Source organism: Anopheles marshallii, chromosome 2 (genome assembly GCF_943734725.1).
Source record: "Anopheles marshallii chromosome 2, idAnoMarsDA_429_01, whole genome shotgun sequence".
Classification (NCBI taxonomy): Eukaryota; Metazoa; Arthropoda; class Insecta; order Diptera; family Culicidae; genus Anopheles; species Anopheles marshallii.
Window position 1 is genome coordinate 80,791,264 of NC_071326.1, and position 24,815 is coordinate 80,816,078.

At 43.0% G+C, this 24,815-nt stretch overlaps 2 protein-coding genes across 2 annotated transcripts in view; one reads left to right on the forward strand and one right to left on the reverse strand.

Annotated features, from left to right (window-relative positions):
* The first annotated feature begins 464 nt into the window (after positions 1 to 464).
* LOC128719272 (uncharacterized) lies at positions 465 to 3,108 on the forward strand. The gene is made up of 3 exons (XM_053812897.1): positions 465 to 1,003; positions 2,504 to 2,759; positions 2,812 to 3,108. Exons 1-3 carry the CDS (start codon positions 465 to 467, stop codon positions 3,106 to 3,108), a joined length of 1,092 nt encoding a protein of 363 aa, XP_053668872.1.
* Positions 3,109 to 7,788: 4,680 nt separating this feature from the next.
* The window catches only part of LOC128708532 (cell adhesion molecule Dscam2), a 53,184-nt gene continuing 36,157 nt past the window's right edge, over positions 7,789 to 24,815 (reverse strand). The window contains exons 9-22 of the mRNA XM_053803510.1: positions 22,126 to 22,410; positions 21,256 to 21,540; positions 17,778 to 17,897; positions 15,355 to 17,713; positions 15,110 to 15,276; positions 12,609 to 12,806; positions 12,232 to 12,405; positions 11,495 to 11,617; positions 10,774 to 10,976; positions 10,584 to 10,685; positions 10,192 to 10,507; positions 9,897 to 9,908; positions 8,729 to 8,786; positions 7,789 to 7,873 (exon numbers count right to left, since the gene is read on the reverse strand). Coding sequence (XP_053659485.1) covers positions 7,789 to 7,873; positions 8,729 to 8,786; positions 9,897 to 9,908; positions 10,192 to 10,507; positions 10,584 to 10,685; positions 10,774 to 10,976; positions 11,495 to 11,617; positions 12,232 to 12,405; positions 12,609 to 12,806; positions 15,110 to 15,276; positions 15,355 to 17,713; positions 17,778 to 17,897; positions 21,256 to 21,540; positions 22,126 to 22,410 — 4,487 coding nt within the window. The remainder of the gene's footprint in view (positions 7,874 to 8,728; positions 8,787 to 9,896; positions 9,909 to 10,191; positions 10,508 to 10,583; positions 10,686 to 10,773; positions 10,977 to 11,494; positions 11,618 to 12,231; positions 12,406 to 12,608; positions 12,807 to 15,109; positions 15,277 to 15,354; positions 17,714 to 17,777; positions 17,898 to 21,255; positions 21,541 to 22,125; positions 22,411 to 24,815) is intronic.

The following is a 24,815-nucleotide window of genomic DNA, read 5'->3' on the forward strand; positions in this document are numbered from 1 at the left end:
TGGTGGTAAATGCTGCAACTACGATTTACTCACTGGTTCGTTATCAATCAGAGAAAGGTGATCGATAATGCTATTTCCATCCGTTTCTTTTAATGCGACAATCGCAAAGCTTATCACTCAACCTTTCATGCGGTAGACTGTCTTAGTGGACTGTTTTAATATTTAATTGAAAAATTTCTATAATTCTTCAACTCATTTTACTGTCACAAACACAGCATCAACATGTGGCTCTCCATCTGCATGTGTACCCACCCGACGCTTATCAGTTAATAACCCGATTGTAAACAATAATCACTATCATCCACCACCGGCTTCTTACGGACGAAGACGACGCAAAAACAGCAAAGTCACTTGAATGAATGCCAAGTCGACAAGCAGTTCCAACTGGTCGACCGAACCGTCCGGACGTGTGTGGCTATCGCGCTATCGCCTCAGAGGAACCACCTCCTATCAGCAACCACTAAATGGCGCTGGTGTCGGTACGTGATTACGAGCAGCGGGCGCACGAAATCATTCCCCGGAATGCGCTGGACTACTATCGGAGCGGTGCCGGCGACGAGCTGTCGCTCCATCTCAACCGAACCGGTTTCGATCGCTTGCGCATCCGGCCGCGGATGCTGCAGGGTGGGTCCACGCGCGACCTGACCTGCACCGTGTTCGGCGAACGGTTCGCACTGCCCATCGCCATCTCCCCGACCGCCATGCAGCGGATGGCCCATCCCGAGGGTGAGGTGGCGAACGCGAAGGCGGCCGCCAACAGGCAGGTCCTCTTCACGCTAAGCACCATCAGCACGAGCTCGCTCGAGGAGGTGGCCGATGCGACACCGAACGCACCGAAGTGGTTCCAGCTGTACATCTACCGCGATCGCCAGCTGACGGAGAGTTTGGTGCGCCGGGCGGAAAAGGCCGGCTATCGGGCGATCGTGCTGACGGTCGACGCACCGCTGTTTGGCTTGCGACGGGCCGATATGCGCAACAAATTTTCACTACCGCCCCATCTGACGTAAGTTTCACTTTTGTACTGCCATTTTTTTCCGCGCAAGGTGGATGGGGTGATGGCTCGATGATTAACTCGAAAAACTCGTTGGTTGATGGTGCTTTTTCATCTGCAACAAGAAACGCGAGCGGGTTTTCTTAGAGGAGCTTGAAGTTGAATACTTCAAACGTGCTTAAAAGTTGATTGACACTTCCATTTCTCTGGCAAGCGTTGGTTTTCTTCCAGTTTTTCGATATTCTGGAGACTTCACCAACGACATCATCCATCTTAATATTGAGTCTCAAGACCTTATATGTTCATAAGGACGGTCCAAACAGGCTTAACGAGCTAGATTGTTTGGTAATATTCTAATGACATGACTAGGCCATCGGATCCCGGTGAGTTTGGATCGTTACATCATAGTGATTGTACATACAACATTGTCCTGGAGTGTGAAAAATGTGTTATTTTAAAAAAATTCTTCTTGACCCACTGTCATAAAATAGCTGTCAGTGTTAGAGATGCGTCACAAGAACTAAAAACGTACAGTTCGATCAGTTCTTTTGAGTGAACGAACGATCTTCGTTCGTCTAATTATGTTGCTGCAGTTCTGCGAATAGTCTTCCGGTTGAACTATCTATACAGACAGGTCGGGTGATTTATGCGTGTCCGTTTTATGATAGACAAAAGAACGAAAGAACTGCACCGTTCGTTCAGTTCCTTAGAAAAAAGAACGAACCGGTACGCTCAAGTTCATACAAAGCTAATGATTCACCCAACCCTGGTCAGTATGACATTTAGTGGTAGAAATATGAAAAAGCATCAATTTGATTGTGTCCACCATCTACAAGAATAGCACTAACTTCAGAGTTACTGCAATGTTGCATATTACCTTTAAGACACTCTCGAGATATTTTTGGTGGTTAAGATTAATTTGCCATATTCGTAGAGTGTGGAAAATCAAACACTTATCATGTGGCAGATTGTCAAGCAGTTGGTGATGATGATGACGAGTCTGTGGGGAGCGCAAAATGGAATTTACATAAGAATTGCGGATACCTGTGGAATTACGTACGTCTTACTCGCTTTTTAGTTTTCCGACGTCCGTAGGTACGAAATGAGCGCGAGCTCTGTCGGAGAAAAATAGTCTCCGAGACGTCTAATTGCACGGTAACATTTGTAAGTGGAATAGCTATATTATGTAGCAGAACGACGAACAGGAATATACGCTACCTACGTAGAGGATGCTCTCTTGGTATCGGACATTAAAAATCTGGTCAATTTCAGAGGATTTTTTGTTTGGACGACGGAGAGAATTGTTTGCCGAATGAATGAGAATTTGCTCGGTCTTCAAGGTGCTTGATCCGCCATTATGCACATATCTTCATACACTTCACAACTGCGTAGAACCCGATCCAATATTGTATTCTCTTGGAATTCTGACAAGCCTTAACAGTCATGTCAATGATTGATTCTTCTTGATCAATTCACCTTCATTGATGATGCACCTTCTTCGATTACTTCCAGGATGGCGAATTTCGTTGGAAAAGCCTCGAACATTCGCAGCCAGGGTGGTTCGGGCATCAACGAGTACATTGCCGAACAGCTCGATCCCACACTGTCCTGGGACGACGTGAAGTGGCTGCTCAGATTCACCAAACTGCCCGTCATCGTGAAAGGCATTCTGACGCGCGAGGACGCCATCATTGCGGCCGATCTCGGCGTACACGGTATATTCGTTTCGAACCATGGCGCCCGGCAACTGGATTCCGTTCCCGCCTCGGTTAGTGGCGATCGTTCGTGACGTATTTATATTCCATCCGGTCATGTTTCAGATTGAAGCTTTGCCGGAAATTGTGGCGGCGGTTGGAGACCGTGTGGAAATATTTCTTGACGGAGGCATTACCCAGGGAACGGATGTGTTCAAGGCGCTGGCACTTGGCGCACGGATGGTATTCTTCGGCCGACCAGCACTTTGGGGATTGGCCGTTAATGGGCAGGCGGGTGTTGAGCACGTGTTGGATGTATTGCGCAACGAGCTAGACCTGACGATGGCTCTCGCCGGCTGTAAAACGCTCGCAGACATCACCAAGGACTATGTGGTACACGAGAATTATTACAGCAAGCTTTAAATCGTGGAAGGGAAGATACTTGAAGGTACGTTACTTCAATAAAATGCTAGTATTAGAAGGGTTTAGCCAAAACTTATACAATTAATATGATTGATATATTTAAAGAGTCTTACCCAACAAGAATGTCCGAAACATCCCACAGACAAGTGCCATCGTCTGGCTATCGTTTATCCGACAACTTCTTACAGACTTCAAGGTTTCGCCGAGGAATAACAGGGGCAATGCCTTAATACATCTCGTGTTCTCTTGAGCACGACCTTTATAAACCTTGGTCGTATGATGTCATTTTCCGGATGTGTACCACGGCAAGGTCTGTGACATTGTTCCTGTGGTTTTTCCATTGTGCGCTAGAGGACATCGTCAGTTATTTCTCAAGACGCCTTCGAGGTACCGCGACTATCATTTTTCGAATGCTAATCTCTCCTAACCGCGTACAAATTACCCAACACCCAAACCTTCTTTTTTGTTTATTTTACTATTTTTATTTCAATTTTTGTATGTGTTTTTCCTTGTTTTGTTTTGTCCGGTAATAATTTGAGTAGTTCTGAAAATCTGTATAGTTTTTGCATTAATTTGCGTTTTCTTTTGCTTCTGTTTTGAATAGTTCGTGATTAGCAATGTTTTCGTATGCTGCTTGTGTTAGTTAGTTGATTTTGGCTTTCCTTGTTTCTGATTCTTTTTTGTTTCATTAGTTAGCTTACTTAGGTGTCTAATATTATATTTAAAGTTAAAGAGTATATGCTTATTAGTGAAGTATTACGTTTGCATCTTTGCGTTCTTGCGTGTTTTTGTTTTCTTTTGTTTTCTTTTCCTTTCTTTGCCAATATGCAGTTACTAGTGCTACCAGAAGGGTTCGATTCGGTTCCGGTGTTTGTACGAACCGTCTCATCTTGGTTTTTACCCTCATTACCCTCATATTTTCATCCCTCCTTGACGGTGGAATTAGTACTTCACGTTCCGATCTAAGCTTTTCCTGTTTGACAATATCAAGCAAGCAATTATCAATCACTACATTTAATGGGTAATTTTACTGAAATTTGTTATTTTCTTTTTCCTTTCTTTCTCTCTTTCTTTAACTGTGTTTCGTTCTCGTTAATGAACAATGATTGTTCGCGTATGTTTTTTCCTTTAATTTGCTCTTCGGTTTTGTTTTCCTCATCCGATTTGGGGGTGTTGATCTTTTGCAAATCGAATGCAACGCTTTGAATAATCAGCTTACCAATTTTCTTAAACATAGTTTCACACACCTTTTCCATAAGTGATTACATTGATTACATGTTTTGCGAGCTTATCATAGGGATTATACTACAGAGCTTGTTATTTTGTTGTGGTTGTTGTGATGTTTTCAAAGAATTACTTGTGTGTGTTTGTGTTAGACCTTTCGTCTAATCGGTTATTCGGTTACGTTTGCATGAAGCTTATTGAGTGAAAGCGCAAAAGAATGATGGCATTGCGGGTTTCGTGCACGAAACTCACAATCCACATTTCGGTAAAGCAAAAACAAAAACATAACCCGCACCCTAACTGTGATTCAATTGCCAAACAGTGTAAATAAATGCATTGGTTTTGTCTCACCCTACTAGCTACTACATCCGTTAAATATTATTATACGTTACGAAAGCAGTTATTTCGTACCGATGCTCTGTTATTTGGTTTGTACAACAATTGTTGCATAATTTTGATTAATTTTTCCTTTGTCCGCAGTTTGAATTTGTTCAGCTTGTTTGAAGAAGATTGGCATAATCACTGTCGACGTACACTGATACATAAGCGGGGCATGTATATATTAATGCAGAACGGATTGCAAAAAGCTTCAGACACAAATTATGGCACTTGACTTAGAGGCTTAATACACACAGCACAAACCGATACGGGAAACACAATGTTACGGCTAATTTTGAACCATGGTGGAAGAAAATGACTAGAAGCTGATTTCAACATTTTCATTGTTCAGCAAACTGATTGTGAAATGGGTTTGTAAAAAAAAAATATATATATAACACATTTCGCTCAAACCAATGTATCCATCAATATCATTCGTTTGCGTGTGTGTGTTTTTTTTCCCTTCTTCGTTTGCGAAAACATTTATGCACCTGTACCTTGTGTTGATTATAATTTACTCACTACCACTAATTTGGTTTAATTTTCCTTAATCGATTTATCATTTCGTTATGCTTTTTGTTTTTGGGTGGTTGAGGGGTTTTAGAGAGGGTGGAATAGTAATGACTAAGTGGCTATTTTTGTTCTCATTAACTGCATTATTTACGTTTCACACTGATACTGGTTTAGTAGTTTTATAAGTTGAGGAAAACACGACATGTAAGTTGGTAAGTTACACTTTTCTTGCCCGTTCTGTTCTGTTTTTTTTTTCTTCTTTTGCTTATTTCTGCCTTTAAAAAACTGTCCTCCTACCAAAAAATGTAAGCCCGATCCCGTTCACATTCTCGTCGCACCTGCCCCACACGATCCCCGTTTGTAAACCATAATGAAACGTGTCTGGCTGCCATGGCGGTTAGATCGCGATTTTGAGGGGAAAACAATTGTTAGGCGGCTGTTTAGGTGGTTTCGTGTTACTTTCCCCCTTCTTTACATTGGCTGTTCATCAACGGCGTTAAAGCGTACCAACGAACGTATATTAATTTGTTGAAAAATTCCATTCAAACCATAAATGGATTTGTATGCTGGGTTGGCGTTTTACATAAACACACCGATACACGCAGACGATAGGATGGCAAAGGGCCAATACGTTACAGAATTCTACCGGGCGACCGTAGCTAAACCGTGAGGCCGTTAGCCGTAAACCTGCTCAAAAAAAGCGAGTTCGTTACCTCTGGATATACAAAAGTTTTTAGTTACTTGAGACATTAAAAAAAAACTCCCTACACACTTCCTTTAAATGTATGCAAACAGGCCTAGGAAACAAAACCCAGTAAGTCTTTCCGCAATAGATTGAGCAAACAACGGCGCCTTTGGTGTGGGTTTCGTGAATGTTAACATAACAATCCCGAAAGCGACCGGTATGACCACCGGCAGTGGCGCGTCTAATTTGTTTAAAACCTAGCTACCAGTTGGATTTAGTGTTGGTGTGTGTTTTTGCTCATTATGCAAGCTTTACGAAGCTTCCACGAAAAAAAAAAAATCCAAAGCTGATCTCCGTTTCTATTCACGCAACAGGTGGTCGAACGCGGTAGAGTGTGGACATATGCACTAAACTAAGGTTTTTGGAGGTTCTCCTCGGCTGGCGGTGCAATTATTACTACTACGCGCATGAAAACGCTCTTATCCCCGGTAGATACACCGCTCAGTACGCTTGAAACAAACAAACTAATTGGTTGGCAGCCTTCACCGGACAATGGTTTCGTGTCAGAACAAACGCTACTGTCGCAGACAAATACCGCGCGTCCTCAGCATTTTGGCGCTTACTCCTTTGTTTCTTCTTTCTCCAATCAGATGCCATACAGCACGGTGCTCAGACTCTTAATACATTACAAATTACTCTGTAGCCTATACTCTATTTTCCCTGGACAGTAATGATGGAACAACATGCGTTGACATGTATTGCTGCATCTCATATATTACGGTGAAGTATTAAAAACGGACTATGAGTTTTAAACATGCGTACCGAGTAGTCTTTTACCTTTACCTTTTAAGAAAGTGTGCATCAATTAAAGCTTCCCCGGGTCTTCTGGTTAGCATTGTTTACTATAGAACATTGTTATGGTTTCTTTTGTTAGAAAAGTGCACTAACTTATACGCGAGCTTTATATAGAAAAAAAAACCATTGGAAGAAATCTTTCCATACATTCAAATAAAACATTTGGTTCATATTGACTTGTTTACTATGAAATTACTGGTGGACAATTACTGGTACTCAGTAAGGCTGAACGTATTACAAGTTCTGCTGCAACTATAGTCAAATTGAACGATCTGTATAATAGTCTATCGCATATAGCTGATATTGCCATTACTTCACAATGTCACACACACACAGCTGACCAGGGTATAGTCTAGATATAAGGGATTAAATACTAGTTTGCTATATTTATATATAGTCGTAAAAGTGTTAGACTCACACAGCTCCTCTGCTATCGTTTGGTGACTTAAAAAGTGTGCGCAACTGTTGCATTACGTAACGCTAACTTATCGAAATGGTGCTTCCCATTGTTTGGTTCGCTTGCCTAATTCAATTCATAGTAATATCAATGCGAAGTAAAATCGGTTGTGTTTGTTAAAAAATATTAGTCATATCACTAAAGAAAAAAATATGCACAATAAACGTAAGAACCACTGCAGTTTGATTTCTTTCTGCAGCATCAGTAACGAACGGGTATAATGGTGATCATGCTGAAACCATCGACATGAACGCATTGAACAATCGACACACAGCTACTACAGTGAGACGAGAAATTATGTTTCCAGAAGCGTTGTCAGCGCGTTGGCGTTTGTCTCAATGGTAAAGTGGTTTTGCTGAACCTACACGCAACCGCACCGACGTTCACCCGCGGGCTATATGCAAAATCACCCGCTCACATATTGATGGCAGCATCATACTCTAGGTTTTGGGTTGGGTACAACACACATCAGCTACATCCATCGTATTTTCCTTTCGCTCAACAATTGCCAGTTGACGAATGGGTTGAAGAGTGCTGCTGAGCACGGCGGAGCTTAGTGGCTTACAGATTACACTGCCATAGTATCGTAGGCTGTGAGTCCTGTGCTACCGGAGGCTGCTGTTTGTTTGGTGTACTTGGGTTTGACTTCGTTTCTGTTGTCGATGCCGACCGGGAGACGGGAATGAAAAATGGAAAACAAATAAATGTTAGTACCTCTTGCATATAAACGATTAATTAAAATTCTCCAAAATAACATACTGCAAAGAGAGGTTAAGATGTTTTGTCACTTCATTTCTTTTCTTTGTGTGCAACTTACAATGTGCTCAGGGAACGATCCGATTTTATGTGATCGATACATTTTTCATAATGCTGTGTTATTTATATCGTATTAAAAACAGCATTTTTGTACAAAATTGATCACCTTTTCCTAGTATTATTCACTTGTGTGCATTTTATAGAAGGTTTCTTGTTCCTTTGCACGTATTTAATCTTTTAAATAATCACAGCAAAACATTAATTAAACCACAAACAAATATTCAAAAAAAAGTTTTCTTTTACACTTTACACATAAGTGTGTCATTCATTAAAATAAAACAGTTTATATTTACACAACGACGAAAATAAAATGGAATTGCAAACACACACGCACATGGGCGAACACAAGAAACACGATAGCAAGAGGCAAATAAAAAACAAAAATATAAAGATTAATTAAATAATCCTATGCCTTTTTCTCTAGTTTTTCCAGCTAATACTTACGCAATTAGTGACAAATGAAGGACCTCTAAAAATGAATGCCTAATGCACATCCTTTCATTAATATGTACATTAGCGTTTACCAGAATAGTCTAAAAAACGAAATTAATAACCGTATGGCCATGCACTGTGAAAGCACGAAACGAAACAAAATCCACATCCCATTATTTAAACCATTAAAACTAATAATCTAACTACACATAAACTCATACACCCGACCCCATTTCCCAAAACATAAAACACATAATTACCTTTTCAATAATTTCTCTGTTTCGTCACCGTTAATTGCATCGTTGGATTTCGATGAAGCTGTTTTGATTTAATAACATTTCGTGTTTACAAAGAGACGGATACATTTGGACGTGGACAGAAAACACAAAAGAAAGAAAGAAAGAAAAATCATAAAATATGAAGAGATTTGAAAAACCCATAAGTGTTTGTTAAAGTTTGACAGTATATATATGACAATGAGCGGCACCAGCAGATGTTTTCTGCGATATGATGTGACTATACTCCATATATTATGGTAAGGGTGTGACTGAGGAACATTAACAACTAAAACTTAATTTAATAAAATTCAGCATAGGAGTTATTACAGAATATAGTTTATCTTCTAAAAAAACACACACACATATTGTTATGCAGTATTGCTACACATGAAACGCAAATGCATGCAAGAAAAACGGGGGATGCAATTAAAACCATAATCTCTAATTGGAGGAATGTTAACACTGATATTAGATAAACATGAACACAAACATGAAGAGATGGTAATATGACAGAGTAACGCCTTTAAATTATAACGTTCGTTGGGTATTGTTTGTTATTATGGATTCACATGAAACATTTCTTTTGAATAGTACCGTAAAACATTACGAATAATAAACATTTCTGCTTACTGAAAGCCTTTTCTAAGCTTCTGTTTCAATAATTTTATAAATTAATGTGGAATTTTTTTAATAAGAAAGAATATTTCTTTAGCTAGAACGTGTATGAACAATATGTTACACGTTAACATGATTATAAGACACAACTTCACTGAAAAGCGAAGTGAGAAACTCACTTATAGCTTAAATACCTTTAAGCTAATTAGTTGCTGTAGTATGCTTTGTAATATTTTTGCAACAAAATGCATTTTAAACAAACGACTGATATGCAAAACAAAAAAAATTTCGTAAAGTAAATATGATTGCGTAGCGACATGACAATGCTCGGTTGATTCATAACAGGACGAACGATCATGAGTTGCTATTGGATTGATTACTAGGTATGATTGTGAGCTAAATGACGACAGATGTAAACCATGGGTGAGCACAAAATGTTATGAACGATCGGTCGACATCATGAAAGGGAAAATGCATCATACTGAACTGGTGAAATAGTATTGCAGGCAAACCAACTAATACGCCGGCAACTCACCCTCAGATGGTTCTGCCAATAGTGTCACCAATATGAAGGATTGCATATCGATATCACATAGCGTTAGAAATCGTTTGGAATTGTGAGATCATTGGTCATTTTTGTAGTGGAAAACCGGGCCAAAAAAGATATAAAAAAGTTAAACAGAGCTAGCGTTAGACGGGGGCAATTGCTGAGCGGATTGCTAACGGTTGAAGATTTGTGTTGTGATTGGGTTGTATACTCGCTTCCGCATATTTGTTTCCTTTATGAAATGAAAACCGGTTCCTGCAATTTACTCCCTTTCGCTACTTACCTCCATAGTTCCCACGCGGACCATTGTCGCGGTCACATTCGGCTTCGGATATTTCGTTGCTCTCCTTGGAATCGTTAAAGGACGAGTTGCTCGTATCGTGGTTGCGTGGTGGCGGTGGTGGTGGTTCCGGTGAACCAACGCTACGGCGGCCTACGGATCCTCGGGAGCCATAGTGTTCATACGGTGTGCCATAGTTGCCACCATACTGCGAACCGTACTGATCATCTTCCGGTGCACAATTGGCCGGATCGTCGTACTCAGGTCCCGGGCCACAGTACAGCGAACCGCCCTGAGAGTTGATGCGTGTGTAACGTCGCTAAAAAAAAAAAAAACAAACACAATTCGAACATTAACATTTCAGCGTCAAGACGACGGGTTTACATCGCGCTTACATATTGATCTTCCTCAGCACAGTTGGCCGGATCGTCATATTCCGGTGCCGGTGTGTAGATGCTGCTCTGGCCTCCTTGGCTATTTTTGCGTGCATAGCGATTCTGTCGTGGCAGAAAAAAAAACATTAGGAACTTATTATTCTAGCATGGGAACCGGTGAATCGATTGGAACCCGCAGGTTATACATTACCATTGACTGCGAACCGGATCGTGAATGTACGTGGCTGGGAACCTGCATGGCCATGCTGGATCCCATTGTGCCCATGTGTCCGGGACCACCCATACCATTCTGATGCGGGAAGGTTTGGAAGTTCATTGCCTTTGTCGGGTCCATCTCCTCCCGGAATCCAAGCAGATGGAACGTTGCGTACGGACAAATCTCATCCTCCATGCCTAGTGTAACGCAATGACGACAAACAAACGAACCGTTATTTTGCGTGTAACGCTTAGTAACACTTTTCGCTAAACATATGGTGGTTAGTATCACAAAACATCCCAACTATACTGTCTTACAATATATCGTTAGTATCTGGTAAAATCACACAATAGACCAATAGTTTTGTACGCCTTACCCTTGTCTTTATTACGCCCGGTAGGAGGTTAGTGGATAGTTTACGAACGGTGAGTGATTTATGTGTTAATTTGTTTTTTTTTTCCAATCGGTTAGACGTGTTTACACAGTGAACATTTAGGAGAGAGATAGAAAGATAGCTTTAAAACGTGTAATCTAATACAGATTTATAAAGTCACAGTGTTGCAAACAAGCAATGTTAAATAAAGGAGGTAGAAACAATGGAATTGAAACCAATCGAACTAAATGCCAATTTTACACCTACAAAAAAACCAATCATACATGTGTCAGGGTGATGGGTACGTGAATAAAACACCGGAAGGATCATAGAAAACTTTACCATAACACGCCGGCGGATGGTTGAAACGTCTTGGCAATGGTGGTGGAGCCTTCTTCAGTTCTTCGTACAACGGACGTCGCGGGTCCCAAGTGGTATGGTTCGATTTTATGGAAGGATTATGGCCTAATTTGACACAATACAAATTATATATTCAAATTTATGAACGATGAAAACTTATAATTGCGAAATGTTAAATAATATGTTGATGGATGTCCAAATAACAAAAGGGTCCAGCAGTAATAAAAAACAAACACTATAATGCAACCACAACTTAATGATATAGGATAACAACATATCAAAAGCAACCGGATCCAATAACATTGAGAATTCATTTTTATAGACTTTGATGATAAAAAAAACCGCACATTCTCATCACATTTACAATGATTCATCGTTTAAAGTAAAATAAATACGAAGTATAACAATGCAGCAATTAAACGACGTTGAGATTCACGATGAAAGCAAAAACAAATAGAAAGACTTGCCACGGTTCTTAAAAAACCCGACAGTGGAAATGGTGAAAAAGTCGCAACAAGCGTCACACCTAAACATAGAAAATGGCAATAATCTACGAGAGACTGTTAAATTACATTTCGCACTGTACCATACTTACAATTACGATGATGATAACGTTTCGTTCGAACAGGTTTAGAATGCAAGGCACCAATGAAATTACCATAACCTAACCTCAACCAAATGCGCCCCAGTATAACTTTAGCTACAGGGGTTATACTCACTTATTACTGTTCCACGCTTCACACGATCACAGGTATTGTAGTTGGATCCCGGTACCGGTGGTAGCTTACGGTTCGGCGGTGCAATGTAACCCAACTCGTCGCGTATATCCGGTCGCCTCTTGTCCAGTGTAGCAGCTCCCGCCGGTCCCATCGACTGATTGTACACGACATCGTCTTGATGGTGAAGTAAAATAATACACGTTATTCAACAATAGTTGTGCCTATCTAAACATCTACGCATGGGTTGAATTCTGTCACTTTTGTGCGGCTGGGCAGGCAAAGGTGCATGTAACAACGTCCCTTAATTGCAACAACACCTTACCAACAGCAGAAACACACCCAACGACACAAACAATAATAGCTAAGAAAAAACCTACAGTATACATCCTTCGGTCCGCATCGGGGATCGTCGTCTCGGCGTCGGGAGATTGCTACACAAATAACTAGTACACCTACCGCCACCACGATCACGGTTGCGATCAGTGGTACCATGACGTTCAGGTCTATCCAGTGCGGTATCCACGGCGGGTAGATGGTACCAGGCTGAACCGAGCCGAAGCTGGGAGCAACCGTTCCTGCGTCGGTACGTTATTGTTTGTTTCGTTGGTGTTTACAATTGGGAGCAATGTATGCGCAGTAAAGGATAGCACAACAACATTCACAAATAAAACAAGTGGCGCATCCAACAATGGTTCCCGTTAAGGAACATCCATGTTTAACGAAATAAACGCATAATGACATTCCCCAATTGCAAGTGCAGTGACAGAATCGCCCGAAATAGATAATTTAGATAATGATGCAATAAATGCAGAGAAAAAGGAGAAAGAGAAAAGAAAGAGAAAAAAAGAGATGGTCTAAAATCAGTATACCTTTGCTAGTGTTGCCTTTGCTACGCAGTATACATATAACAATAATCGCAATTATAATAACAAGTAAAGCGGCTACGACTGGCACTACTAAGTTCAAATTGGAAAGGATGATACGGATCGTGTCCTCAGCCGTTAGCTCGGGTATATCGCGTGTGGGTGCGATTGTCCCTGAAACAACCAATCAGAAAGAGAAGAAGAAAGAGAGATTGAGGGGATACATTAATAGTTAGTTTTTCTTCTGATTTAAAAAAAAACACAACTTGGATCTGACGGGCAAAACTGAACACAATTGCTTTTGGCTTATGAAACGGTTTTACACATCATATCAATCACACTACACAGACGTTCGAAAATAAGTAATGGACTAATTCGGGAAGAAAACAATGGTCACCTGGTCGTCATTCGACGATTGTGTGTACATGAATTTCCATCAATCTTTGTTGAGTCGAATCAAAGTTTTCAAATATTTTAAACATATTAAGGGCATTCATTGGGAGTCCCTCGGATCGTAAGGCTACAGATTACTTCGCCATTATGGGCACGTGTGTTTCCAGATAAAAAAAAACTATTAACATGACATACATGTAACGACAGTAACAAATAAATATTAAGTTATAGTAACATTGTCTAACGTAACACTAGTAACAACTACAACGGAGCTAATAGAGATAAAAACATTCAAGGAAACATGACAGGCTAAATGGAACGTGTGCATAGAACTGGAAATGTAACGAGTAAATCGTGCCTATTCGTAACATACATAGCAGCATCTATCGGAATAGTAATTGAATTTTTAAAAAAGTTGGATTAAAAACTACAACAAAAAACCATTTGCATGTGACTTATGCACACATCGTTGTCTAAGTTGCTATAGGATAAGATGAGGATGATGATAGCAAACGGAATAAATAAAAAAGAAAACTAGCAAATAAATTATTTCTTAGCATCCTCTCTTACTGTCCGCATTAACTATTTTCGTTTCTAATAGGCCTAATAAGGATGTCGTGAGGTAAGAGCTCGCGAAATTTTGTTAATGGATAAAATTAATTCTCAGCTAGGGTGGAGGGAATTATGTTCAGAAATTACTACGAACGTTACTTGTGTAATGTTAGAAAATTGTGTAAAGTCCTATGAGGTAACGGGTGTTTGTGTGTGTTCTGATAATGTTCTCCAAAAGCATATTGAATTGTCAAATAAATACAATAAGATTTTTCTCAATGATTTTAGAGTTAAGGGTTCTTTTAGGGAATTTTTTAATACAGTTTGATGCGCTTAGCCGTGAAGCGTATTCGTAAGTTCAAATCGGGTTCTTTTACACAATAAATTGTTCAAAATTGATTTGCCTATTTTTTTCTATTACCAAAAGTAATAATGCAATCATGAAACAACTAGTGTAATGGGTATGTTTGTAAAATGGGTTATCTCTCTTGGGGACAGAACAGAAAACTATCTTGGCTTGCTCCATTTGCTTTCTGATGGTTGTTTCAGAGATATTTCATATAAATGACGATTAAAATTAATTAAATCTAAAATACAATGGTTGACAAAAATAAAACTGAAATGATGATTAATGTAAGTCGAACCAAATTATTTAAAATTAAATTTGCCTACACTGCCTGGCCTTACCCGACCAGGTACCAATAGATTATACATTTGGAATATTCCTAGCCATTTAAATAAAATGAAAAAGAAAAAAAATAGAATCATTTGAAAGTATATTAACTTCTGCAAATTATACAACGATACAACACCACAAGTAAACAAAATGGAAATAATAATGTAATTAAACTGTTGAACAGTTTTGACCATAAAGAAACGGTTAAATCAAAGCGATACCGATTCGTGAAATGTGATACATTTGATTGTCAAATACTGTATTAATGCTTCTTTAATGAACATTGTATGACCGATCTGATAAGCATTTCTCGAAAATATAAAATAATAACCCTGTTACAAAGTTAATTACCGTCACATAACAAAGCGCTATTGTTGTAACGAAAAAGTCTTACCTCCCGACATGGTGAGCGTAGCGAATTCGTATTCGGCAACAGTAAAACCGGCATTGTTGTGCGCAGTCACGCGAAGGTTGTACCAGGTGGCAGGTTCGAGATCCAGCACTACAAAGTTTCCACCCGGCTTGACGTTGTTCGAAATCTGGTTCCAATCAATTTGATCCCTAAAACAAACGTATGCGTTCATATACATTGGAAATAAAGGAATATATCAAGTCAAATAAAGAATATATCGTACGTACTTCTTCTTGTGCTCAACTACAAAATGCGACATTCGACATCCACCATCCTTCCACGCGGGCAGATGCAACGTGATCGAGTTCGATGACACTTCGATGAATCGTGACTTTTCCGGCAGGAGTGGTTTCGAACCCTTTGTACGCGTGTTCAAAATATCGGACGGTTCTCCTGCACCAATAGTGTTGTAAGCCGTTGCGTACACTTGATAACGTGATCCACAGTACAGTTTTTCGATCGTGTATTTCGGTGCTTCCAGCGCAACATCGATTGTTTCCCATTCGCCGAACTCGGGTTTGTAGTGCAACGTGTAACCCTGCAGAGGAGCGGTATCCGATTCATGAGGCTTCAACTTAACCGACAGAGAATCTGTGGTTGTTGCCGTAAGTGTTAGCTGTGGCGATTGCGGAGGTGCCAGTACAATCAGCCGATGTGTAATCGAATCTTTGGCGATCGAATTTTCCGCGGTACAGGTATAGTCACCAGCATCCTGACGAATAACATCCTTGATGAACAATGAACCTTCGGGCAGCTGACGGATGCGTTCGTTCGGTACAAACTCTACGCCCTTGATCTTCCAGGTAATGTCCGGCGTTGGAGATCCCACAGCCAAGCACGGTAGTTTAGCATCCTCCTTGAACGTGGCCGTAAACTTATCATCGAACGAAGCGATCTTGGCCGGTACCTTATCACTCGGCATGGCCGACAGTGTTTTGGAGGATTGACCCTCACCGATAGTAGTGGAAGCAGTTACCCAGAATTCGTACTTTTGATTTTTTTCCAGCCCCGATGCTTCATAGTTTATTTGGAACGATGGCACTTTGTAGCTTTTCGGTTCCTGCTCTCCACTCTTGATGTACACGGTGTATTGCAAAATCAAACCGTTGGGTTGTGCTGGCGGTTGCCAGGAAACAAGGATTGATCCTTCGGACATTACCAAAGCCTTCACTGCGGTCGGTGCTTCCGGGACGTCCTGTTCCGTTTGACAGTGAATTGGCGCACTGCGTACTCCATCACCGCCAGATGTCGTTGCCAGCACTTGCATCGTGTAGTTGGTGTATTTCTTCAAACCATGCAAAACCGTATCACTGGAAGCTGTCTTCTTGTAATCTTTGTTCTTATCGTTATTCCACAGATCGCTGGGTGCGTACACCACCTTGTAACCCTTGATGACACCGTTCGCCGATTCCAATGGTGGGCTTACCCAAGATACGCGGATCGTCTGCGAGGTCAGCGTTGTGCACATCGTGTCACTTGGTGGCTGATCAGGTGTACCTTCCGCTGTGTATTGCTTTTCTTCGTCGCTCATTGGTCCAGCACCAACCTTATTGAACGCTTGAATTACAATCGAATACTGCGTATAGGTCTTCAGGTTATTGATCTCCAGATTGTGTTCCTTGCCTTCTCCACCCTCGGGCGAATAGTTCACGGTTTCGTACACGTACAAAGTGTTAAGCGATGTCTGTTTGTATCCTACATAGTATCCCAAAATGTCTCCATTCCATTCGGCGCGCGCCGGAGCTTTCCAGCTGACACGCAGTGTCGCCTGGTTAATTGCTTCAACTTTGATTGCCTGCGGTTTGCCAGATGGAGCTTCTTCAGCCGTTATGATCGTTACCACATCCGAAGGATCCGACACACCGATATCGTTCTCCGCTACAATGCGAATATTGTACGTAGTGGCCGGGCTTAGCTTCTGCACCTGAGCCTCATTCGTGTCCCCGGGTACAATCACCCGATCAATATCATTTTCCCAGGATCCTCGCGATCGTTTGAACTCAATAATATAACGCTTCAACGGAGAGTTGCCATCGTACGGTTTGGCCCAGCTCAGCTGCACGGTGCGGCCCGATTTGTCCAACACCTTCAGCGCGTACGGCATCTCTGGTGGTTCCTGAATGATCATGTTGATACTCGTATCATCGCTACCGAACGCATTCGTCGCCATGCAGGTGAACAGTGCCGAATCGCTTCGTTCCGTACGCTTGATGGACAGGCTTGAGGTAACACCATTGGGCAGAATTTCCTCGCGAATCGTGTACCGATTGTCCGACTTCGGGTCCAGACGAATGTTGTTCATGTTCCACAGGATGCCAATCGGTTTCTCGCCCTTCGCCTCACACTGCAGCACGGACGGTTCACCACGGCGGGCTGTTTGGTTGCGCAGCTTCTCTACAAATTCTGGTGGCGCTTGCACGGTGATCAGCGTGACCGCACTCAAACCCGATCCGATTCCGTTAATGGCTTCGCACAAATAGTATCCTTCGTTCGATTTCTGGATGTTTTGAATGAACAGGGAACCTTCTTCCACACGAATGCTTGAATCATTCGACCGCAGATCCTTATATTCGCCGGGAGTGTCTCCTGCAATGAAATGGGATCTGTTAACACTGCTTGCTTGATTGGACACTTCTTCCCGCATACTTACCCACTGCCTTCTTCCAGGTGACTTGAGGCTTGGGGAAACCATCCGCTTTACATTCTACCTTGGCGTTCGAACCCTGTGCAAAGGCCTTATCAGTTGGTTCAAGAATCCATCTCGGAGGTACTGTTGTACAGTAAACAGATCAGCAGCCGAGAGCGGTTGGAAGATAAACAAAACATAGTTAGACGACATTCCATTTTTCATCCCACATTTATTAGTTTGGTCCACGGGGAACATTCACGATGCTAATTTTGTTTCACCACTTGTACCTTCCTTGCAAATGCGCCATCGCAAAGAAATTCAAATGCTATTTAAAGACTTTTGTATCATTAAAGAATTCAAATGAAACAAAATTACTTCGGACGAGCGAATATATGTTCGTTCGACACATATCGACATCATAAATGAATCAAACCAAACTAACACCATTGTGGGTCGCATTAACTGTAAGAAAGCAATAATTGGGACAACTAAAAATTGGGAGGGAAATTTGAGAATATGCATGCACTAAGGCGGTGCCATTGCGAATGAGTGTTACCGTATCTTACAGGCGCGAAATAACGGAGACACACACATTCGAAATGCACGCTTTTCTACAACCAAAAAAGGGGAACTGGGATGTGGAACAGTTTGAGGGTAAAAGGAGAGCCCCAAGTTCGACCTATCAACAGACAGTAGACAGCGAAGGGAAGTGCTTTCTGTGAAGGATAGGAGTAGGGATTCGTTGGGATCTGTTGAAGGGATGTCGAAAGCACTTATTGCAGCAAAGAAAGAAGATCAACGATGCAGTAAAGGGTAAAGTTCCTAACATTAAGTTCTAGTGTTGGTTGAATCTGAGTCAGATTCAGGAAAGTGAATGATTCTTTGAACTGATTGAATGACTCTGAATCTTTATTTCAAAGATCCATGCATCCTCAAACACTCATCAATCCTCAAAGATCCATCGAATCGTCCAAGATTCATGACTCCTTAAAGAGCCATGAATCCTCTAAGATTCATAACTCTTCAAGAATTCAGTTGCCAAAAGTGGACCCCTACTGCCATTTCGCTTAAGGACACGAGGGACTTTAACCGCCACTCGGAGTGACAGATCTGAATCCGCTCTGAGGATTCATGAATCTTTTGAGAGTTGCCTCCTGATTTGAGTAACTACTCACTAAAGATTCATATGAAGATTCACCGCAAAAGATGCTTTAAACTCAAGACTATTAAACATGTTTTCGTACAGCTGTTGATGATTATAACAGCTAGAATACTATCATACTGACGAGGATCACCAACGTGCCAGAACATTTTAATTTATTTTAGTACTGAAAATTGGATACCAGGGAACGGACGAAACAGGACACCTAATACATAATACCGCCGCCATTACACGCATCAGTAGAGTAAACATTCCCACTAACCCTTCACGATCAGTTCGACAGTAGCTATCGTCGCAGATGCCCCATTCACAGCCTGACAGGTGTAATTTCCCGCATGGGCACCACGTACCGCCTCGATGCTGAGCGTACTGCCCCGTTTCCGCGTCTCAATCCGCACACCCGGGATGTGCTTCGAATGAAGATTCACTTCACCATTGTACAACCACACAAAATCGACGGGCAGATCACCGTGCACCACGGTACAGATGAGCTGAAAGAACTCGTCGACAAACGTCGGATTGTCGCCCGTATTGATGAGCGATATTTTAGGTGGAACTAAGCACAGGGAGAGGAGATAACGACAACGAGAGGTTAGACAGCCATCAACATCTAAATACCGTTCACGATTAGTTGCTCCGTATGTTCGGCAACGCCGGCAGCATTGGTGGCACGGCAGGTGTAGTTGCCAGCGTGACTACCCGCAATACCTTCGATGCTCAGTGCTTTGGCCCGCTTCCCGAACGCCATTGCTGTAATGCCGTGCAGACTGTCGATCGTGCTAATCGCACGCCCATCGTACAGCCAATCAATCATCATGGGAAAATCGCCCGATATTACGCTGCACTGGATCGATGCCGATTCGCCATAGTTCATTGGATCAGCCCCAAAGCTGAAGGGCAGTATTTTGGGTGGAACTTTTACCAAGCGAAGGCATAATTTAAAAGGATGCAAGGGAGGAAGAAAGATCGGAAAACCAACGTCAGTATCGGGAAATCTACAAACCATTAACGATAAGCTCTGCCGTGTGGTATGCCGAGCTCGCCCTATTAGTAGCTCTGCAAGTGTAGTTGCCCGCATATCGCTCATCGACACCGTCTATCGCAAGGGCCTTGGTACGCTTGCCGAAGTCGGCTATGTTAACACTATCGCTAAAGGGTGCTTTCGAGATGGAAGCATTGTTAAACAACCATTCTATCATTATCGGCATATCACCGGAGATGACGCTACACTGGACGGATGCGGAATCACCGTAGTTGAGTGCGTCTTCACCGAACACAAATGGCGCTATCTTCGGAGGAGCTTGTGAAAGAGAAGAACACCGCAACCGGAAAAGAATTAACTACCAGCGAGAAAGCAAGGACTTGGACAGGAGGATCTTAAACCATAACATTAAAAAGCAGAGCTAAGCACAACGCTTCCCAGCAGGGTTTTTCCTAACCGTTCACGTTCAGAATCGCTGAAAAGGTCGCCACCTCCGCCTGGTTTGTTGCGCGACATGTGTAGTTGCCGACATGCCGCTCGTTCACACCGTCAATTGAAAGTGCTTTCGCTTTCTTGCCGAAGTCTGCCTGGTTAATGTTGTAGAACGGATCCAACTGATCTACGGCGACCTCATTGAGATACCACTCGATCTTGATGGGGAAATCGCCGGACGTTATGCTGCAGTAGATCAATGCCGAATCCCCATAATTCAAGGGCTCATCACCGAACGTGAAAGGAGCTATTTTTGGAGGGACTGAAATGTGCCAAATGTTTGGGGCCAAATGAACATTTTTAATGGAGTTGGAGCCAACGCGCCTGTACAAGGATATTAATTGGAACTATTGGACAAGTATATTCGTTAGCTGTGTTGTGCTTGGAGACATATTGTAGACATTTCAAGACACTTGAGAATACATTCGAATCGAATCGGGAGTTGGAGACTTTAGAGAGGTTAATGAGTGCAACAAATAAAAAGGATAGTTACGAATAACTAAGTTCTATGCCAACCATTCACTAGCAACTCCGTCGTAAAAGACACTGCATCCGCCTTGTTTTGGGCCTCGCACGTGTAGTTGCCCGCGTGTCGCCCATGCACGGAATCGATGTTAAGCACACTCAGCCGCTTGCCAATGCTGGTGATCGTGACGGTATGGTCGTCTATTAAATACCCATTAAAATACCATCTAATCGCTAGTGGAAAGTCACCGGACAGCACATTACACTGGACCGATCCCGAATCGCCAGAGTTCATCGTCTCCTCGCCGAAACTGAACGGAACTATTTTGGGCGGAACTGGATGGCGTGGATGTGGATGGAAAATCGAAGACATTGGGATGAAATTTTGTTGCGTTTACCGTTAACCACCAGGGAGGCACTGTAATGTACTACGTCCGCAAGATTTGACGCCTCGCAGGTATAGTTTCCCGCGTGCCGTGCCACCACAGAGTCTATCGTCAGCACCTTTGCTCTTTTCCCGATATTGGTGATGGTAGTGGCAAGATCCTCAATGACAGCACCATTGAAATACCATTTAATGCCGATCGGCAAATCGCCCGACGGTACGTTACACTGCACCGAACCAGAATCGCCCTCGTTCATGGGATCATCGCCGAAACTGAAGGGGAATATCTTGGGCGGAACTAGCTCCAGACGTTACGGAACCGAAGACACCCAGGGTCCCAAGAGATCGTGTGAAGGTGCAGAGAAAGAGAATGGGGGAACAAAATGCTTGATATGTAGTTGCAGCATCATCACAAACCGTTTATTATCAACTGGGTGCTTTGCTCGACCGTGCCGGCCTGATTCCGGGCGCGGCAGGTGTAGTTGCCGGCATGATGATCCCGGATCGATTCGATCGTTAGCGTACTGACGCGGCGACCGGAGTGCACTATCGACATGCCGTAATCGTTCGATTTCGCAACGAGCTCACCATCGTGCAGCCATTCGAGGACGATCGGCAAATCACCAACCGTCGCCGCACACTGCACCGTCACGAAGCTGTCGATGTAGGACGGGTCCTCGCCGAAGGAGAACGGAAATATTTTCGGAAGCACTAACACCCGCAACGCGACGGAGAGTAAGAAATGATGTGAATGTGTTTAATATCAATGGAATAAACGCATGCAATTTTAGGACACAGTAAAGGAAAGGGTAACCCACTGCATGACACATACATAGCTTATGCGGTTAGCACTAAATCCTTAACAAGCAAACCTACACCGTACCCTTAACGAACAGCTCGGCCGACTGGTTGCGACTACCGGCAACATTCTTTGCAGTGCAAGTGTACACCCCCGAATGATCCGCCCCGACCGACGGAATGCTCAGCGAGCTAGATCGTTTGCCGATCGAGGTGATCTCAATGTTGGAACTAATACGGATGGGTTTGCCATTAAACAACCAGGTGATCTCGATCGGCAGATCGCCCTTAGACGCATGGCAGGTAACCTGGACGCTTTCCTCCGAATCGACCTGATCCTCGAAGTGGAACGGATTAATTACCGGCAGAGCTTCACCGAACACCCGCACAGGAATTGGTTTAATGGAGAATGGAAAAACAACGTACAATCTGTTAATTTCGAAGATACCAAAGACAAACCGTTTATGATCAACTCCGCGTTTGAGGACGATTCGCCGGCTTTGTTCTTAACGCGACACTCGTAAAACCCACGGTGCTGCGGCTCGATCGCATTAATGCTGAGCGAGCTCAGCTTTTCCGACAGCTTCACCACCGCAATGCCTTCGTTTTCCGACGATATCGGCACGTTGTTCAAATACCAACGGATCTCGAGGGGCGAATCGCCCTTCACTACCATACAGTTGACCGCAACGCTATCACCGGTGTTGAGGATCTCTTCGCCGAAACTAAACTGCATGATCGTGGGAACCACTGCCGGGGACAATTGTGTTTATAGGTGGGAAGAATAGGGAAGATATAAGCGATATTAGTTAGCTAACGACCAACAAGAAAGATGTACCATTAATAACCAACTCGGCAGATTGAGATGCTTCGCCGGCACGATTTTTCACCCGACACTCGTAGGTGCCTCTGTTGAAGTACCCTATCGGGTCGATGCTCAGCGAGCTTAATCGCTCCGAAACGCGCCCTATTATCACACCGTTCTCATTCGTAGGCAGCTGATTGCCGTTCATGTACCAGCGAATCTCCAGTGGAGCATCACCCTTAAAAACCATGCAGTTCACGGCAGTACCTTCACCAGAATTCAGTGGTTCCTCTCCAAAGGAAAACGGTGTTATTGCGGGTGGAACTGAGTGACAATGGACAACAAAAAAAACAGGAAGCAAAAATAACATTTAACAAACAATCTACCAAACCCAACCTAACACTTGCAGCTGAGAGATGTGGCGCACTTCGCCCGCCTTATTACGCGCCAAACAGGTGTAGTTCCCGGCGTGCTGTGAACCAACAGACTCGATCGTCAGCATACTGACCCGATGGCCACTCTTCGTTATGATAACACCGTTGTCATCGCCCGTGTACAACGGTTGCCCATTAAATGACCAAACGATTTCAATCGGCATATCACCCTTGGTCACCGCACAGCTAACCGTGGTCATCGCGGAGGTGTCAAACGGTTCATCACCAAACTCGAATGGCATGATGTAGGGGACCACTTTTTGAAAGAAACCAGAATTTCGAATTGCGAATATTAGGAGGATTCCAGGATTCCAGGAGGGAGAGCGTGATGAGGTGAAAGTATATCAGTTAGCTAAGATATCAACCTATTACGACCAGCTCGGAACTATGTTCGACCGTTCCGGCTGCATTACGGGCGGCACATGTGTAGTTCCCTGCGTGCCACGGATTGACGGATTCTATCGACAGTAGACTACTGCGCTGACCACTTCTGGTAATGGAAATACTGTCACCGGCCAACATCACCTGCCTGTTGAACGTCCAACTGATGTTGATCGGTAGATCACCTTTGGTGACAGTGCAGCTGATCGTCACCGCGCTGTAGATATCGAACGGTTCCTCACCAAACTCGAACGGGTGTATGATGGGCAGAACTTGGAATGGAATGGAGTATGTGATAACGGTGTGGGTTTTGTGGAATAGGAGTACCGTAACGCGTATGAAGAGCACTGTTTGTGAGTACAGTATAAACCAACCCATCACATTTAAGATGGACGAGTACTCGGCAGTACCAGCCTTATTGCTAGCTACACAACTATAGTTTCCTGCGTGCCGTGGCTGAACCGATTCGATGGACAGCATGCTGATTCTATGGCCACTGTTTGTGATCAACACGCCATCACCACTATGAATTTGCCGATCGTTGAACAGCCACGCAATCGTTATTGGAAGATCACCCTTCGTTACGGCGCAACTGACTGTAGTGGCGCTGTAGATGTCGAACGGTTCCTCACCAAATTCAAACGGCAATATAATCGGCAACACTGGTGAGAGATACATGGACGATCACAAGAAACATCTAGCCCTCACCCCTGACACTTATCCCTATGAGTAGAATGGTTTGGTTTGTGACGTGGAAGGAAGCTTGGGAGATATTCTAAAAGTACGTCGGGCGTTCAACGTCTCTCACGCTCATACCCATGACCATCAGCTCCGCGGAATGGTGCGAAGAACCAGCAGGATTTTTAGCGATACAGGTGTAGTTACCGGCGTGCCTAGGCTGTACGGATTCTATCGATAGCATGCTCACCCTCTGCCCGCCCGGTGTGATCAGTACACCATCGTTGGTATGCAAACGGTACGAGTTGAAATACCAACTAATCTCTATCGGCGAGTCACCCTTCGTTACCGCACAAGTTACGGTGGTGGTGGAGTAGATATCGAACGGATCCTCACCAAAGTCGAATGGCATGATAATGGGAAGGACTAGGATACGTTTGCAAAGGAAAGCGATTGAAGTACAATGCGAAAATAAAA

Excerpts from the sequence above, each read along its gene's own strand:
- LOC128719272 (XM_053812897.1), top strand. The coding sequence starts at position 465 with ATGGCGCTGGTGTCGGTACGTGATTACGAGCAGCGGGCGCACGAAATC. Across the intron at positions 1,004-2,503 it reads TCACTACCGCCCCATCTGAC|GATGGCGAATTTCGTTGGAA; the intron begins GTAAGTTTCACT and ends GATTACTTCCAG. Across the intron at positions 2,760-2,811 it reads TGGATTCCGTTCCCGCCTCG|ATTGAAGCTTTGCCGGAAAT; the intron begins GTTAGTGGCGAT and ends GTCATGTTTCAG.